Below are 19,896 nucleotides of genomic sequence, written 5' to 3'. Positions count from 1 at the left end.
ATGCCTTGTGTCATACGACTGGGCCACAATGCGGGTGACATAATGAACGAGTTATGACACCTCAATCTGCTCCAGCGCTTCGTGCCATGAGCTAATGAGATTAATACAGCTTGATTTTCCACAGAGCCTGCTCCCCAGATTAAGAATGCCGCTATCTCAGATATGAGAAGGCTCTATATAAATACATATTCTGTTTACCTCGAGGGAGGTAGATTTTAAACTCCTTAATTGGAAGTCATGGACTTGAGGGTTTCTCCATTTTGTGTTTCTCCCCTCGCTCAGCTCAGGAGGTATTTATAGCCCTGCTTTTGCATTGCAAATACTGTTTTTCTGAGATCTGCACCTGGTCAAATGTCAGTCCTGAGTAGAATGTTGGCTGTATTCACACTTGGAAGGAGTTTAGAGGCTTGGTTTGGGGTAGGAAGCCCCTTGTTCAAAATCGGCTGTGCAGGAGACACTGAGGAGATTTTGACAGAGTCTAGGTGATGCATATTAAGTAGCTCCCTGTGTGGTTGTGTGAGACTGTGTGTGTGTGTGAGTGGCTGTGCGACAACCCTTGTCTGACTGACAGTTTCCACAGGCATTAGAGGGAGTTCAGACATCCAGGGAATGGTTCCATCAGCTGCAGTTAAAATATTTTTTTTGTATTATTGGGCCAACCACTACCGCCTCCTCTTCTGAGGACAAAAATAAATGTTGTTTTTACAGTTTTTTTCTTTTTTTTGTTACATGTACATTCTACACACACATTTTACATACATGGCACTTCTCTCTTTCTTTTCTTCACAGTAGTTACATGGCACGAGTATAGTTACTTGACATGCATCACATCCAGATAGACTGTATCCAAACATACTGTACCAGTCAAAAGTTGGGACACACCTACTTATTCAAGGGTTTTTCTTTATTTTTACTATTTTCTACATTGCAGAATAGTTGTGAAGACATCAAAACTATGACATAACACATACAGAATCATGAAGTAACCAAAAAAGTAAAAAAATTAAAAATCTAAATATGATTTATATTTTAGATTCTTCAAAGAAGCCACCCTTTGCCTTTATAACAGCTTTGCACTCTCTTGGCATTCTCTCAACCAGCTTCACCTGGAATGCTTTTCCAACAGTCTTGAAGGAGTTCCCACATATGCTGAGCACTTGTTGGCTGTTTTTACTTCACTCTGCGGTCCAACTCATCCCAAACCATCTCAATTTGTTTGAGGTCGGGTGATTGTGGAGGCCAGGTCATCTGATGCAGCACTCCATCACTCTCCTTTTTGGTCAAATAGCCCTTACACAGCTTGGAGGTGTGTTGGGTCATTGTCCTGTTGAAAAACAAATGTTACTCCCACTAAGGGCAAACCAGATGGGATGCTTGCTGCAGAATGCTGTGGTAGCCATGCTGGTTAAGTGTGCCTTGAATTCTAAATAAATCACAGACAGTGTCACCAGCAAAGCACCCCCACACCATCACATATCCGCCTCCAATGCTTCACAGTGGGAACCACACATGCGGATATCATCCGTTCACCTACTCTGCGTCTCACAAAGACACAGCGGTTGGAACCAAAAATCTCAAATTTGGACTCATCAGACTAAAGGACAGATTTCCACCGTGTTTCTTTACCCAAGCAAGTCTCTTTTTCTTATTGGTGTCCTTTAGTAGTGGTTTCTTTGCAGCAATTTGACCACGAAGGCCTGATTCACGCAGTCTCCTCTGAACAGTTGATGTTGAGATGTGTCTGTTACTTGAACTCTGTGAAGCCTTTATTTGGGCTACAATTTCTGAGGCTGGTCGGACGGACGGACGGACGGAAACAGAAGTCACTTGAACCCAGTCTGACACAAAGAGAAGATTCATATGGTAGACAAGCCTATACACCATCTATATACACACACCATTAACCACATAGAAGATTCATATGGTAGACAAGCCTTTACACCATCTATATACACACACCATTAACCACATAGAAGATTCATATGGTAGACAAGCCTTTACACCATCTATATACACACACCATTAACCACATAGAAGATTCATATGGTAGACAAGCCTTTACACAATCTATATACACACACCATTAACCACATAGAAGATTCATATGGTAGACAAGCCTTTACACCATCTATATACACACACCATTAACCACATAGAAGATTCATATGGTAGACAAGCCTTTACACAATCTATATACACACACCATTAACCACATAGAAGATTCATATGGTAGACAAGCCTATACACCATCTATATACACACACCATTAACCACATAGAAGATTCATATGGTAGACAAGCCTTTACACCATCTATATACACACACCATTAACCACATAGAAGATTCATATGGTAGACAAGCCTTTACACAATCTATATACACACACCATTAACCACATAGAAGATTCATATGGTAGACAAGCCTTTACACCATCTATATACACACACCATTAACCACATAGAAGATTCATATGGTAGACAAGCCTTTACACCATCTATATACACACACCATTAACCACATAGAAGATTCATATGGTAGACAAGCCTATACACAATCTATATACACACACCATTAACCACATAGAAGATTCATATGGTAGACAAGCCTTTACACAATCTATATACACACACCATTAACCACATAGAAGATTCATATGGTAGACAAGCCTATACACAATCTATATACACAAACAAAATTAACCACGTCGACGCTAAATATTTGTACAATTTATTCCAGGCTTTATCGAAATCTTCTGCGAACGGGAATACACAATGGACAAAAAAAACCATTTCAGTTTCTCCTCATCACTCAGCCACATAATGCCAGGGTATATCTGGTGGGCTTTCTGGAATAAGAGCAAGCGTATGTCGTGGTAGAAAGGGCAATATAGGATAAAATGAGTTTGATTCTCTATTTCTTCCAGGTCACAATAATTACATAATCTTTCCTCTTCCACTTCACCACAGTACCGACCTGTTTCAAAACGCAGAGGCAATATCCCTGATCTTACCTGTGCACATAGCAATCTATTGTTTTTAGGTAGGTTATACATAATATATGTCTCACACACAAACTCACCCTTAATCAAACAAAAGGTTCTCAATTTGGGTTCATGATTAATCTCCTCCACCCATTTTTTTTTCTCATATTGCATCAACAGTTGTATTTTAATCATATCTATGTCTCCCTTCATTTGGTTTTTGTACAGATGTTCATAGTCAGACTGTTGAAAAAGGTCAGACATTTCAGTTGCCCAGGCTCTCCTATGGATAGATCCCATTGAAAAACTTTACTATCTATTCTGGAAGTTGGCATATCTAACAGTCTATTCCAAAGTCTCACCATACACGCCTTCCATCTCACCTCACAGGGTTCCCAGCCCATGGCCCCAGTTATTGCAAGTACAGGTGCAAACTTGTGGACACCTAAAAAGTAACCTACTGCTCTGCTATGAACATGTTCATTTAAAAAAAAAAAACTCTTAGCACCCCACACTCCTGCTGAATAGTCCAGAACAGGACACACGCATGTCTGATACAGTTTGGAATACGTAGCATAACCAATATCTTTGATTGTTTTTGTTTTTCCTATAACTCCCCCAAGCGCTTTACTTGCTGAGTCGGACAGGGCAGATGTTGCATGTAGAAAGGTAATATGTTCATCAATAAAAATACCCAAATATTTATAAATGGTAGTAAACTCAAGAATTTCTTCACCAAAACAAAACTGAAAAACACTTCTCTTAGTAGCTGCTTTTCTAAAATGCATTCTGTTTTTGTCTGGTTAATCATGAGTCTCCATCTTTTTCTGCAGGTCTTGTTCAGTTTCTGCCATCAACATAATATCATCAGCCTTTAAAAGGATACTTAGCATTTCATCATCATATCTTACTCCAATATTTAACGGTTTCATTTATTTTGACAAATAATTTATAAACAAAGCAAACAAAGTCGGTGATAAGGCGCCTCCTTGTTTAACACCCGAGGGTGTTGGGAACCCAATCTGTACGATATTCATTAACACGCACACAAGCAATTGGTACTTTGTAAAGAGACTGGATCGCTCGATAAAATGTCCCATCAACCCCCATCTTTAACAAAAACTATAGGCTAAAAGATCCCTATTTACAAAATCAAAAGCTTTCTGGAAATCAATGAAACATGCAAAAGTAGGCTTCTCTTCATGTAATCTATTTCTAATTATACAGACCGAGAAGATATGATCTAGACAGGCTCTGGATTTACAAAAAAATACATTTTGTTCTTCCACCAGAATGTTTTGGTCCTTCAGGAAGGAGACACGTTCTGTCTCCTAGAGCTGAACGTACTTTGGTGCGAAAAGTGCAAATCAATCCCAGAACAACAGCAAAGGACCTTATGAAGATGCTGGAGGAAACAGGTACAAAAGTATCTATATCCACAATAAAACGAGTCCTATAATCGACATAACCTGAAAGTCCGCTCAGCAAGGAAGAAGCCACTGCTCCAAAACCGCCATAAAAAAGGCAGACTACGGTTTGCAACTGCAGATGGGGACAAATATCGTACTTTTTGGAGAAATGTCCTCTGGTCTGATAAAACAAAAATAGAACTGTTTGGCCATAATTACCATCGTTATGTTTGGAGGAAATAGGGGGACGCTTGCAAGCCGAAGAACACCATCCCAACCGTGAAGCACGGGAGTGGCAGCATCATGTTGGGGGGGGTGCTTTGCTGCAGGAGGGACTGGTGCACTTCACAAAATAGATGGCATCATGAGGGAGGACAATTATGTGGATATATTGAAGCAACATCTCAAGACATCAGTCAGGAAGTTAAAGCTTGGTTGCAAATGGGTCTTCCAAATGGACAATGACCCCAAGCATACTTCCAAAGTTGTGGCAAAATGGCTTATGGACAACAAAGTCAGCGTATTGGAGTTGCCATCACAAAGCCCTGACCTCAATCCAATAGAACATTTGTGGGCAGAACTAAAAAAGCCAAAATATGAAGTATACACGCAGAGGACACTATTTCCGAACTTAGGGCCCATAATGCAATTCTTAAGGAAATGGGCATGGCTTCACATCGTTTTCAGATTTGAAGAAAATGGCGAAAAATATGCAGCCGAAGTCCAACGAGAGTGGATAGAAATTCATTGCTTTAACTAATTATGACAAATGTTAAGAAAATGTTGAGCAATGTAATAAAATAATGACTTTTCAAATAAGTTACCTTACATGTTATGTTGGCTGACAATTTTTTAGCTACGCTGTCCTAAATAACAGCATAGTATATCATTACAACAGTATGTACCGGTATGTTAGCTAGCTGCCTAACGTTAGTTGGCTACTTATACATCAAACTTGCCAGTATATTAACTATAGGCTATCTAACTAACTACCCAATGTTTATTGACTTGATTATTCCCTTCATTCTTAGCTTAGCTAAATTCTATAGTCGTTGTGCGTTCTCAATGGACATTCGGGTGTTTTTGTAAATTCGCTCTGGCTATCTACTCTGATTTCAAAGCACTCTCTCTGAGTGTACCAGAGCGCAGAATAATGAATTTACCAACGCTCAACACCCGTTGAATATGGCCGGTGTCAGTAAACGTTGGGAAAAAAGCGCAATTAAATTGTTTCCAGCAGCACAGTTACATTTACTAACGCTCTGGATAACATGAAAACTGCCTAAGCAGCTCCGCTAGGGCGAGTAAAATGGTCAGAGTGGTCTCATTTGTGTCTGGAAGTAGCTAGCAAGCTAGCCAACATTAGCTTCGGTACTTGACTGCCGTTGTAAGGCCAGAACGTTCAAATCAACCCTACTCCTCGGCCCGAGCGTCCAGTGTGCGCTCCGAGAGCGAAACGGTCTGAATTCACAATCTGACAACGCTCTGAATTTATGAGCGCACTCTGGCACTCCAGAATGAATTTAAGAACACACCCGAAGTCATAAAATGTCTAACTAGTCATTTGTTATGCTAACTAGCTAACGACGTTGCATAACAACAGCATCAACTTCGGTAGACAGGCAAAGATTTAGTACGCTCAACTGAAAGGATATGGTTCAGTAAACTAATAAACTAATAATAAAACTAATAATAAAACTAATAATAAACTAATAGTATATAGTGTACAGTATGTTAGTATGTGTATTCGAACACAGCTCTGGTTTTCTAAATTTTTCATGGTGTGCTATTGCTTCAAATACTTGTCTTATATTATCTCCAATGTATCATCCATGTAAAAAAAAACCTGTCTGGTCAGGATTAATTATCTCCGACAACACCTTTTTAATTCTATGTGTTATGCATTTTGCTAGGATTTTTGCATCACAACACAGAAGTGTAAAGGGGCCTCCAGTTTTTTAGTTGTACTGGATCTTTATACTTAGCACATGGATCATGTTTCAGTTATCGTGAAATCAGACCTTCTTGCTGAGATACTGATAGTATACCGTTTTTATAGGAGTGGTTAAAACATGCTAATTGTGGATCTTAAGTACATTTGAAAAATGTTTGATATACAGTGCATTCGGAAAGTATTCAGACCCCTTCCCTTTTGCCACAACCTTATTCTAAAATTGTTTACATCATTTTTTCCCCTCAGCAATTTACACACAATACCCCATAATGATGAAGTGAAAACAGGATTTTAGACAATTTTGCAAATGTATTAACTTAAAACAGATACCTTATTTACATAAGTATTCAGACCCTTTGGAGAGCATGCATTTAGTTTTACTTGCATTTAAGAACAGTTGGAGGCCACGGAAGGAGTGTTGTATGGCACTGAAGCTCGTCTGGGGCCAGAAGTATACAGAATGGTGTCGTCTGCTTAGAGGTGGATCAGAGAATCACCAGTAGCAAGAGCGACATCATTGATGTATACAGAGAAAAGAGTCGGCCTGAGAATTGAACCCTGTGGCACCCCCATAGAGACTGCCAGAGGTCCGGACAACAGGCCCTCCGATTTGACACACGGAACCCTATCTGAGAAGTAGTTGGTGAACCAGGCGAGGCAGTCATTTAAGAAACCAAGGATGTTGAGTCTGCCAATAAGAATGCGGTGATTGACAGAGTCGAAAGCCTTGGCCAGGTTGATGAAGACAGCTGCACAGTATTGTATTTTATCGATGGTGGTCATGATATCGTTTAGGACCTTGAGGGTGGCTGAGGTGCACCCATGACCAGCTCTGAAACCAGATTGCATAGTTAACTTGTCTTTCGAAGACCTTAGAAAGGCAGGGTAGGATAGATATAGGTCTGTAGCAATTTGGGTAAACAGTGTTTCCCCCTTTGAAGAGGGGGATGACCGCGGCAGCTTTCCAATCTTTAGGGATCTCAGTCGATACAAAAGTGAGGTTGAACAGGCTAGTAATAGGGGTTGCAACAATTGCGGCGGATCATTTTAGAAAGAAAGGGTCCAGATTGTCTAGCTCAGCTGATTTGTAGGGGTACAGATTTTGCAGCTCTTTCAGAACATCAGCTATCCAGGATACCCGGGCCAGGTCGATTAGAAAGGCCTGCTCGCTGAAGTGTTTTAGGGAGCGTTTGACAGTTATGAGGGGTGGTCGTTTGACCACCGACCCAATACGGACGCAGGCATTGAGGCAGTGATCGCTGAGATCCTGGTTGAAGACAGCAGAGGTGTATTTAGAGGGGAGGTTGGTCAGGATGATGGCTCTGTCAGAGTGTTTGGCGATTCCAAGCGAGGACACCAAATCTCTACCTAATCACCCTTTAAGCCCTGCACACCGGATCTCTGCTTGCATTGCGTGGAATAGGCCTGTGGGGAGTCCGGAAGGCCTGTACCTCGCTGTCTTATGGAGAGTGTATAAGTACTGGTAGGTAAGGGGAGGAAGTGTAGTCAATGACCGACATTGGACAGTTTTTTATTCAAAGCAATGATCTGAGGGTTTCCTTGCTTTTTGATTGGCCTGTTAGGCCTGAGGGATCCTAATAGGCTGGAGCGGGTTTGCCAGCTTGGCGCCATTTCAACATGGAAGGTGAGGTAGCTGGTTAGCTAGGCTGACAGTGCTGTGTTCCGGGATGGAATGGCATCCCAGATACACACTCGTCCGAGGCCGAGCCTTGCAGCCGTTCCATCTCTCTACATGGGGTGGGCGATGACAAGCCTGAATCACGGAGCCACCTTTTAGATCACTCGTTGGACTCGTTCTGCGCTAATTGTTTACAGTGTGCCAACACGAACGGACCTCTTTTTATACCTTTTATGCAGAACTCAGAGCTCACGTTCTCCAGCCCAGGGTATTTTTAGCTGTCTCTAACACCACTGTGTGACCGCAGCGGCAGCAAGGCAAAGCTGAGTGCTTCTGTCTGCTGCTTCCCTTTCTCCATGACCTCACTCTCTTCCACTTGTCTATTCTCCCGGCGGGCTGTGTTTGGGCAGGGTGCCAGTAACCAGGGGTCAGTGTGTGTGTGTGGGAATGGTGCCCTTAGCCACCATCCTCAGCTAAACCTGATGCTGAGTCTGGTTTTTAACTGAACCTACAGTAAGTAGATGCCTGGTCTTCACTGGCACTGTGTGTGCTTGTCTACATATGTGCGTGGACAATTGAAAGAGAAGGCCTGTCACTGAGGGCTTTGGATTGGAACCAGTCTGTGCCCACTGCAAAATGTTACACGAAGATGGGAACCATGCGCCACAATGGTTCAATTGCATCATCTCCCAGAAGTGCCTACAAGTCAAAGACAATTAGAAGCAACTTCTCTCTACACAGGCCTCTATGTCCTCTGGCTGTAGGTTAGTTGTGTTATTATCAGCAGTGTTAGCGATGCTAATCTAATGGTATCACATTGTAGTGTTAACGCACTAGGCCTTTTAGTTGTTTTCCCTGTCATTCCAGGGGTGGTTTTATGGCCTTGTCACAACTCTAGGCTAATCCCAGAGGAGTGCAGTGTGCGCTGATGCAATTATATCTCTGGTGGTGTGAATAAAGCATGTATTCATTCCCTTAATTGAGCGATGCAGGCTTCTCTGGGCAGGGGGATGACATGGGGGGAGATGCTAGCTGATTAGCCAGCCTACCGTATTGTCTGTGCATTGAGGAGTGGTGCTTCTAGCCTGCAGCGCTAATGAGGAATTTGGCAGGAAGGGGGAGGGAGTCTGAATAGGCTTAGAGTACCTATCTCAATGCAATGTACAATAGCAGTGTAATTAGCACACAATACCAGTCTGAGGAGTATTACCGTGCCTTCAGAAAGTATTCACAACCTTTGACCTTTTCCACATTTTGTTGTGTTACAAACAATACCCCATAATGTCAAAGTGGAATTATGTTTTTGACTTTGTTGCAGCCTTGTTGCTAGCCCTTGCATCATCCATATGAAGTTAGCCTCATATACAGTGCATTCGGAAAGTATTCAGACCCCTTGACTTTTTCCACATTTTGTTACTCTTTTTGCTTAGTCAACATGGGGTATTGTGTGTAGATTGAGGGAAGAAAAACGATTTAATCCATTTTAGAATACGGCTGTAACGTAACAAAATGTGTAAAAGTGGAAGGGGTTTGAATACTTTCCGAATGAACTGTAAGCTTACCATGTGACCGTGCGCTTTTTGTCTGGCTTTCTGGCTCTGGTTAAGACTGAGGGACCCAGCTGTGTGTGTGGTTTCGCCACCAGACGGAGAGCAGCCACAGAAACTTCAAAACCAGCTGTTCCAGAGAAAGAGAGAAACAGAGGAAGCCAGGGAGATACATTTTCACCTTGCTCCAGTTCACCCTCTAAAACCACTGAACTTAAGATGGTACCCCATCGCCCTGTTTACGAGAGGGACCGGGCTCTCCCTCTGACCCCTGCCCTCCCGTCTCTCCCCAGGGCTCCCCGACTGATGAGTCACTGTGTGTGCTCCTCCCCTCCCTCTGCTCTGTTCCAGCCCTGGGCTGAGTACACACTCACACAGAGCGAAAGCAGCTGCGGAGGTTCTGACACTGTGTGAACAGTGAGGCAGGAGTATTGTGATACAGTCCCTTCTCGTCACAGAATACTGCAAGTAGCCTTACCACAGCCATGTTGGCTCTAGCTGTAGGTAGCTGTGCAGATCTGTGCGCATCACACACACTCTTGTCTCCTCGCTCTGATTAGTTTAGTAAGGGAGCGTGATTCCTCCTGAGATCCAGGAATGCTGGCTGGCTGACTGGAGCAAAATGGAGGACTTTCATTGACATTCTGGCTCTTTTTAAACTACCGGTCCCCAAAGGCCCTTAGGGGCCACTTCAACACGATGTCAGATAAGGTAGTGTTGAAAAGAGTCTGTCGCAATCAGCGATAATGGGATAATAACCAGCCAATCAAACCGTATACAGAGTCTGATTAACATTATTTTCTAAACAAGGTTGGATGAAAATTCTTCAATAATTTGTTTTTATGCTGCTGTGTAAGAACAGTTTTTTCCTTCTCGGACGACATGGTCATGCATGGTCTGTTCCGACATTTGTTGACGTGATGTATATAAATAGTCATGTCATTACTAACTTTACCCAGTAGAAAGTTACAGGGAATTGAGGTTTTTTACCTTTATTTAACTAGGCAAGTTAGTTAAGAACAAATTCTTATTTTCAATGACGGCCTGTCTTGTTCAGGGGCAGAACAACAGATTTGTACCTTGTCAGCTCGGGGATTCGAACTTGCAACCTTTCGGTTACTAGCCCAACGCTCTAACCACTAGGCTACCCTGCTGCCCCAGGTTGAGTGAGTAATGTGCCCACACCAGCTCCTTTGATCAGCCTGAGTAGTTTAATCCCATGCTTTCATGAGAAGGGATGACCAGACCGTGAATTCTGCTCAAAAAGAGAATTCTGCTGCCGTGCTTCTCTCTGACCAACAAACACAAAAAAAACTTGAACTGCTTGATATGGGCATTTGACTTTAAAATTACAAAATCTGATAAGGCTCTCGTCGTAATGTAATTTAGAAATCAGAAAATTAAGAACGGAAAAGGTTCATTAATAACCTCAATGTAATAGTAAAGAACACAAGTTAAAAAAAACGATATGTGCAAAAGCATGTGGACACCCCTTCAAATTAGTGGTCCCGTGTGGCTCAGTTGGTAGAGCATGGTGTTTGCAACGCCAGGGTTGTGGGTTCGATTCCCACGGGGGACCAGTACGAAAAAAAAAAAGGGAAAAAAATGTATGAAATGTATTCACTACTGTAAGTCGCTCTGGATAAGAGCGTCTGCTAAATGCCTAAAATGTAAAATGTAGTGGATTCTGCTATTTCAGCCACACCCGTTGCTGACAGGTGTATAAAATTATGACAGGTGTATAAAATTGTGACAGGTGTATAACATTTCTGCTCTACTAGAGCTGCCCCGGCCAACTGTAAGTGCTGTTATTGTGAAGTGGAAACATCTAGGAGCAACAACAGCTCAGCTGCGATGTGGTAGGCCACTCAAGCTCACAGTGCTGAAGCACGTAGAACGTAAAAATCGTCTGTCCTCGGTTGCAGCACACACTACCGAGTTTCAAACTGCCTCTGGAAGCAACATCAGCACAAGAACTGTTAGTCAGTAGCTTCACGAAGTGGGTTTCCATGGCCGAGCAGCCGCACACAAGCCTAAGATCACCATGCGTGATGCCAAGCTTCGGCTGGAGTGGTGTAAAGCTCGCCGCCATTGGACTCTGGAGCAGTGGAAACGTGTTCTCTAGAGTGAGGAATCGCGCTTCACCGTCTGGCAGTCCAACTAACAAATCAGATACCTGCCCCAATGCAGTGCCAACTGTAAAGTTTGGTGGAGAAGGAATAATGGTCTGGGGCTGTTTTTCATGATCGGGCTAGGCCCCCTTGTTCCAGTGAAGGGAAATCTTAATGCGAAAGCATACAATGACATTCTAGACAATGTTGTGCTTCCAACTTTGTGGCAACAGTTTGGGGAATGCCCCAGTGCACAAAGCGAGCTCCATACAGAAATGGTTTGTCAAGATTGGTGTGGAAGAACCTGACTAGCCTGCGCACAGTCATGACCTCAACTCCATCAAACACCTTTGGGATGAATTGGAAAGCCGACTGCGAGCCAGGCTTAATCGCTCAAAATCAGTGTCCGACCTCACTAATGCTTTTGTGGTTGAATGGAAGCAAGTCCCCGCAGCAATGTTTCCGACATCTAGTGGAAAGCCTTCCCAGAAGAGTGGAGGCTGTTATAGCAGCAAAGGGTGGACCAACTCCATATTAATGCGATGATTTTGGAATGAGATGTTCGACGAGCAGGTGTCCACATACCTTTGGTAATTTACTGTATGATACTTGTGTTTTTGCTTACTTGGCTATATCAGGTTGTTAAACTGAGTTATGCTGGAGAACTTCTCGGGACAAGTGAGGAACAGGTCTTAGATGTCACTGTTTGTGAATGTGCCTTTGCATGTATGTCTTACTTAGCAGTGTACACACCCTTTGAGTTTGTGGTGTCAAAGTATTTTTCTGCTTAGTGCTCAACTTCACTCAGAATAGCCCAGTGCCACAGTTCAGCATTTCCTGAGTTTGTGCTGGAGCCATGCTTTTATAAATGCTCCCTTACTCTCCCCCCCTTCAGCACTGGGTTCAAGTTCAGAGAGAGAGAGGGAGAAATGAATAAAGACAAGAAGTGACAATGACAGAGAGAGAAAAAAGAAAGTTGGAGACAGGCAACAAAGACAGTCTGAGAAAAAGAGAGCACGAGACAGAGGAAAGAGAGAGGGGCAGAGAAAAGGAAAAAAGAGGGAGAGATTGAGTCTGTGACTTTACTGAAAGGGGGGGGGGGTGGACGTGACTCCCCATCCTTATACGGTTACATGCAATCCTGGCACGGGTACTGAGGAGCAGCAAAACATGCTCATTTAAAGCTTACATAAACACTGGCCCACATATCCGGCTCCCTTCACAGCACACCACCTCATCCTCCCTACAGGAGAAGGGGCAAGAAAGAATGCTGTGGAATTTGAAAGGGAGTGCATTTTATTTGACTATTTTTAACCTTTATTTAACTAGGCAAGTCAGTTAAGGTTTGGCCCGGTTTGGTAGCCACATACATGGCGGGAATGTGCTTGGAGTGGAATTTCAGCCATTTTGGAAAGAGTGAGAACTTTGTCCGAAACAAATGTAGGGAAATGACTTGAAAGCGGAGGTACAGAGGCTTGCAGAAGTATTCACCCCCTTGGCACTTTTCCTATTTTGTTGCCTGACAACCTGGAATTAAATTAGATTTTTTGGGCCTTGTATCATTTCATTTACACAACATACCTACCACTTTGAAGATGCAAAATATTTTTTATTGTGAAACATTCAAGACAAAAAAACAACTTGAGCGTGCATAACTATTCACCCCCCCCAAAGTCAATACTTTGTAGAGCCACCTTTTGCAGCAATTACAGCTGCAAGTCTCTTGGGGTATGTCTCTATAAGCTTGGCACATCTAGCCACTGGGATTTTTGCCCATTCTTCAAGGCAAAACTGCTCCAGCTCCTTCAAATTGGATGGGTTCCGCTGGTGTACATCAAACTTTAAGTCATACCACAGATTCTCAATTGGATTGAGGTCTGGGCTCTGACTAAGCCATTCCAAGACATTTAAATGTTTCCCCTTAAACCACTCGAGTGTTGCTTTAGAAATATGCTTAGGGTCATTGTCCTGCTGGAAGGTGAACCTCCGTCCCAGTCTCAAATTTCTTGAAGACTGAAACAGGTTTCCCTCAAGAATTTCCCTGTATTTAGCGCCATCCATCATTCCTTCAATTCTGATCAGTTTCCCCAGTCCCTGCCGATGAAAAACATCCCCACAGCATGATGCTGCCACCACCATGCTTCACTGTGGGGATGGTGTTCTCGGAGTGATGAGAGGTGTTGGGTTTGCGCCAGACATAGTGTTTTCCTTGATTGCCAAAAAGCTCAATTTTAGTCTCATCTAACCAGAGTACCTTCTTCCATATGTTTGGGGAGTCTCCCACATGCCTTTTGGCGAACACCAAATGTTTTTCTGGCCACTCTTCCGTAAAGCCCAGCTCTGTGGAGTGTACGGCTTAAAGTGGTCCTATGGACAGATACTCCAATCTCCGCTGTGGAGCTTTGCAGCTCCTTCAGGGTTATCTTTGGTCTCTTTGTTGCCTCTCTGATTAATGCCCTCCTTGCCTGGTCCGTGAGTTTTGGTGGGCTGCCCTCTCTCAATCTGATACACGTCAAATCAGTTTTCTTGATCTTCTGATCTTGTGTGAAGATAATGTTCTATACACTGATCTTTACAGGAAATCTACTGATCGTAACATTTTGTTGAGGGCTGATAGTTGTCATCCACTTCCCTTGAAAAACAGTTTGCCCAATCAGATTTCAACAGAAATATGGCTGAGATGCAAAGAAAATTCAAGGAGAGGGGGTACAAAAATGGTCAGATTAATACTGCCATGGAGAAAATTCAAAACAAAACGAGACATGAACTTTTTCAAGGTCAGTCTTGCAAAAATAAGCATTCTTGCGTTCTAACTACCCGCTATTCAAAGTGCTCGGAACAAATTAAGGGAATCGTTCACAAACATTGGCACATTCTAAGATCCGATGATAGTATCGGTAATGTGTTTTCGGACCTTCCCTTGGTCGTATTCTCATGGGGCAGAAACCTCAGAGATCAATTGGTAAACTCTGATTTACCACCCCAAGATATCCCTGCACAACATCTATTTGCTGGATGGAAACTACAAATGTAATGGCTGTGCTCAATGCAATGGCACTTATAAATATAGATCCTTCAAACACCCACAAACAGGGAAACAGATCCCAATCAAAGGTGTTATCACGTGCTCCACTAAGGCAGTTATTTATCTTATAACTTGTCCTTGTGGTAAAAATGATGTGGGTAAAACAAAGCGCAAATTAAAACGTATCTCGGCGCATCGTAACACCATTAGGTGCAAAAACTCGATTTACCCAGTTGCGGCCCACTTTTTGGAAGAAAACCACTCGATTTCGTCTCTACGTTATATTGGCATCAAACATGTCATGCCTCCCTTGGAGAGGGGGTGACCTCGACAATTTATTGTTAAAACGAGAGGCTGCCTGGATCTTTAATTTAAAGACCCTTGCTCCCTTCGGTCTCATCGTAGACTTTGATCTGAAGCCATTCTTGTGATTTTGCTATTGCAAAGGTTTGTAGGCGTATGTAGCCAAATTGTATCTAAGATCGTACGCTATCCATTTATGTTTTTTGTATGAGAATTAACCAATGATATCAGGCCACACCCGGCCATGATTACAGACACCTGTGTGTGTCCTTTGACACTATATAAATGAGTCATCCCGCTGTGTTTATCATTATACCCTGATGAAAACAGCTTGTCTGTCCAAACGTTGGACATAAATATTTTTGCATCTGAGCTCCTAGAGTGTGCGGCTCTCCTTTATTTTTTAAGGGCGGCCCTCTCATCTGTACTTCTCCACAACTTTGTCCCTGACCTGTTTAGAGAGCTCCTTGGTCTTCATGGTGCCACTTGGTGTTGCCCCTTGCTTAATGGTGTTGCAGACTCTGGGGCCTTTCAGAACAGGTGTATATATACTGAGATCATGTGACACTTAGATTGCACACAGGTGGAATTTATTTAAATAATTATGTGACTTGTGAAGATAATTGGTTGCACCAGATCTTATTTAGGGGCTTCATAGCAAAAGGGGTGAATACATATGCGCGCACCAGTTTTACATTTAACTTTAAGTTATTTTTTTCATTTCACTTCACCAATTTGGACTATTTTGTGTATGTCCATTACATGAAATTAAATTTAAATGACAGGTTGTAATGCAACAAAATAGGAAAAATGCCAAGGGGGTGAATACTTTTGTAAGGCACTCTGAGTCAGTTGACAGTAGTCTGACTCAGCCCGTCATTTAAATAAATACAGGCTACACAATTGAGTAAAATTAAAATGTCTTTATTAAGAGTTTTCTGTATTTTGTTTTGCCATTGAACCGTGTGTCTTTTGTACCTAGGGGACGCCTACGATGTGTGTGCCATATGCCTGGATGAGTACGAGGAGGGAGACAAGCTCCGGGTCCTGCCCTGCTCTCACGGTGAGGCTTGGCCTGCCATGCCCTCTACCCCCTCCCGACACACACACAACCACACAACAACCTACTACCCTAAACCCATCTACTTGCCACCTACCCTCTCTGCTACTCCTCACCTTCCTCTACCCCACCCCCATCCAGCAACCTGTGCTCCTCCACTGCAGTCCTCTAGATCAGTGTTTTCCAACTCTATAGTCTTCCAACAGCACACATTTTTGTTGTAGCCCCAGACAAGCACACCTGATTTAAATGAGTCAACTAATCACTAAGTCCTCAATGAGTTGAATCAGGTGTTTTTGTCCGGGGCTACAACAAATGTGTGCTGTTGGAAGACTAGAGTTGGGAAACACTGCTCTAGATACACAAAAGTATGTGAACACCCCTTCAAATTAGTGGATTCAGTAGGGCATCGTCATAGAACGCCACCTTTCCAACAAGTATGTTCTTCAAATTTCTGCCTTGCTAGAGCTGCCCCAGTCAACTGTAAGTGCTGTTATTGTGAAGTGGAAATGTCTAGGAGCAACAACGGCTCAACCGCAAATGGTAGGCCACACAAGCTCACAGAACAGGACCGCCGAGTACTGAAGCACATAAAATTAGTCTGTTCTAAGTTGCAACACTCACTACCAAGTTCCAAACTGCCTCTAGAAGCAACATCTACACAATAACTGTTCATCGGGAGCTTCATGAAACGGGTTTCCATGGCCGAGCAGCCACACACAAGCCTAAGATCACCATGCGCAATGCCAAGCGTTGGCTGGAGTGGTGTAAAGTTCACCGCAATTGGACTCTGGAGCAGTGGAAACGCGTTCTCTAGAGTGAGGAGCAGTGTTTTCTGGAGTGAGGAATCACGCTTCACCATCTGGCAGTCCGACGGACTAATCTGGGTTTGGCGGATGCCAGGAGAACGCTACCTGCCCTAATGCATAGTGCCAACTATAAAGTTTTGTGGAGGAGGAATAATGGTCTTGGGCTGTTTTTCATGGTTTGGGCTAAGCCCATTAGTTCCAGTGAAGAGAAATCTTAACGCTACAGCATACTGTGCTTCCAACTTTGTGGCAACAGTTTGGGTAAGGCCCTATCCTGTTTCAGCATGACAATGCCCATGTGCACAAAGCAAGGTCCATACAGAAATGGTTTGTCGAGATTGGTGTGGAAGAACTTGACTGCCTGCACAGAGCCCTGACCTCAACCCCATCAAACACCTTTGGGATGAATTGGAACGTCAACTGCGAGCCAGGCATAATCGCCCAACATCAGTGCCCGACCTCACTAATGCGCGTGGGTAAATGGAAGCAAGTCCCCGCAGCAATGTTTTCCAACATCTAGTGGAAAGAGTGGAGGCAGCAAAGGGGGGACTAACTCCATATTAATGCCCATGATTTTGGAATGAGCAGGTGTCCACATACTTTTGTCGATGTAGTATAAAACACTAGGTCATGCGATGTCTCAGTGGGCGACAGTCTGAAAGGCTCTACTGCACCCTGTGCTGTTCCTGGAACCATGCCTGTCTGTATCATCGCAGAAAATCATCTATTTGGCTCCAGCGCACTTTGCTGCATCTAATATGCAGCTGGCCTGACCGCTAGTGTTCTTAGAAAACCGCCGTAGCTTCTGGACACTGTCAAGCTATACTAATACTGTATACAGTACTGGTAATGTAGAAGTTAAATAGAATGCCATTTTCTTGGTGAAAATGGCTGGTTTTAAAGCATTATTTCCTGAAATGTCCACAATCCCCTATTTGTAAACCTATTAAGCTTAAATCCTAGTATTGTAATACATCAAGCTAGGTTTGCCTTTGAAATTCCCCATTACCCTCTCCAGGTGTTGTAGCCAAACCTAATCAAAATTGTCCACCCTTATATAGTCATGTTACAACATTCATTCAGTAGATAACAAGCACACCCTTAGGATTACCTTGTGTGTTGGACCTTTGATTTACAAGCCTAGAAAAAACCTACATGCTGCCTATGATTGTGAGTGTAATGACCTTTTTCCCTGTCCTCTCCCTCCCTCCAGCTTACCACAACAAGTGTGTGGACCCCTGGCTGACCAAGACCAAGAAGACGTGTCCTGTGTGCAAGCAGAAGGTGGTCCCCTCTGCGGGCGACTCCGACTCGGAGGAGGGCGACAGCGGGCCCGATGAGAACGAGGTGTCAGAGAGCACCCCGCTGCTGCGCTCTCTGGCCTCCACCAGCGGCCACTCCTTTGGCACCATGTCGGGCGCCTCACGTTCCGAGCCCGATCCGGAGTCCTCCGAGTATGAAGACGACCACCTGGACACCAGCAACGACAGCGAGGTCACCGTGGAGACAGTGGTGCAGCTGCAGGAGCCTCGTCCTGACGACCACGACCCGGTCCGCGCCTGATTGGCTGGCCTGAGTTGACAGACAGGTGGCCGTTCCGCCGCCCCTCTCTCCCACTCACCCTATGGGGTTGCAGAGACTCACGCAGGAGGCGTGGTCAAGAGGATTTGTTTCATTTTTACTACTGTTTAATAATCTATTTTATCTCCCTCCAAGTTTAGAATGTAAATCATCATAATTCTCCTTTTGTTGTATTTTTAACCTGATTACTGAAGGGTGGGACAATGTGCAGATGGTGTCTGGATGACAAGATGAGTGTCATCATGTGTTTTGGGCTAAACGGCGTCGATTTCACAGGAATGGTGCCGTACACTAGACTGTATTTTACTCTGGTTTGTCAGTATGGGGTGGTTTTCTGCAGACATCCTCCGACTAGTGTTATACTCTGTTCACTGTGAGAAAGGGCTCAGTGCTCTCGTGTGCACGAGCATGCTTGACACCAACTGTGAAGGAATGCATTGAGAGTATATATATAATGTATAGATCACCATAATTAACATCTTAAAACATTTGATTATTTTTTGGCCTGTATATCTGTAGCCTGTTATATTGTATATATTCCTGCTGCATAGAAATATCTAAATCAAAGTACTATACAGCAGCCTTTTATAAAATCAGTTGATCTGACCTTTTCCATGTGAATATATAAAAACGAGAGCCCATGGGAACTGGGTTTTGCCAATCGGTCTCTATCCTGGAGCCAGTCGCTCATCTGACTATGATTTTGACGCGACTGATCTGTTACGTTGACCTGCACAGACAAAATTAAGCCAAACCGGTTGTGCATTTAGCCAAAGGAAGATAGGTTTGCTGTGTGTTTGCCCAATGTTATGGGTAACCTCTCAGCAGTCGTGTAATACAAGCAGAGGGGGTGGGGAGAAACAGTTTTGTTCAGGTAGTACCCCCGTCTACACTGCTACAAGCAGTCTGCTGTAGACTTCATTTGGCTGCTCTAGACACATCACAGACCACTTCTCTGAAATGCATGATGCCATTGGTGGATAGGTCTTGCAACATGTATTTGATTTCACGTCATATTGTACGTAGGAAGTTCTACAAGTAAAAATAATTTTTCTAATATGACTTGAACTGTTCTATGTTGAGTCCTGTTGCCTTTTTATTTGATGTCTTGTAAACATGTTATGCTCACACATGCCTGTATTCAATTTAATTTCACTTCAATAAAGACACTATTTGTCAATAGAATGCCGAGGCCTTCCATCCATTTCAAGAGGTTTGTGATCAAGGCACAAAGCTACAGTGATTTAATGAAGTGTGTTCTTCATCGTCAAGAACTTTTATGATGGATCAGAACAAGTAGTGACAGTGGATCAGTGAACCATAAACCAGCTATGTTACTGTGCTCTGCCATGACATTGGTTTCAAAAGCCCCATCTCTTTGATCAGACTTACAGGTAACAAGTAACATGGTGGCCTGGATCTGTCACCATTACATAATGGAGACTATTAATTATTACTTCCATTTTGGTCTGACAATC

General features: G+C 43.3%; 1 protein-coding gene across 2 annotated transcripts in view; it reads left to right on the top strand.

Annotated features, from left to right (window-relative positions):
- The window catches only part of LOC106613488 (E3 ubiquitin-protein ligase RNF13), a 93,177-nt gene extending 73,574 nt beyond the window's left edge, over positions 1 to 19,603 (top strand). For both annotated transcript variants that reach the window (XM_014215770.2, XM_014215771.2), the window contains exons 9-10: positions 15,951 to 16,031; positions 18,051 to 19,603. In XM_014215770.2, the coding sequence (XP_014071245.1) occupies positions 15,951 to 16,031; positions 18,051 to 18,400 (431 nt within the window). In that variant the 3' untranslated portion in view covers positions 18,401 to 19,603. The remainder of the gene's footprint in view (positions 1 to 15,950; positions 16,032 to 18,050) is intronic.
- The last annotated feature ends 293 nt before the right edge of the window (positions 19,604 to 19,896 follow it).

Source organism: Salmo salar, chromosome ssa10 (assembly GCF_905237065.1).
Source record: "Salmo salar chromosome ssa10, Ssal_v3.1, whole genome shotgun sequence".
NCBI classification, from domain to species: domain Eukaryota; kingdom Metazoa; phylum Chordata; class Actinopteri; order Salmoniformes; family Salmonidae; genus Salmo; species Salmo salar.
This window is presented reverse-complemented; position numbering and strand designations above follow the sequence as displayed.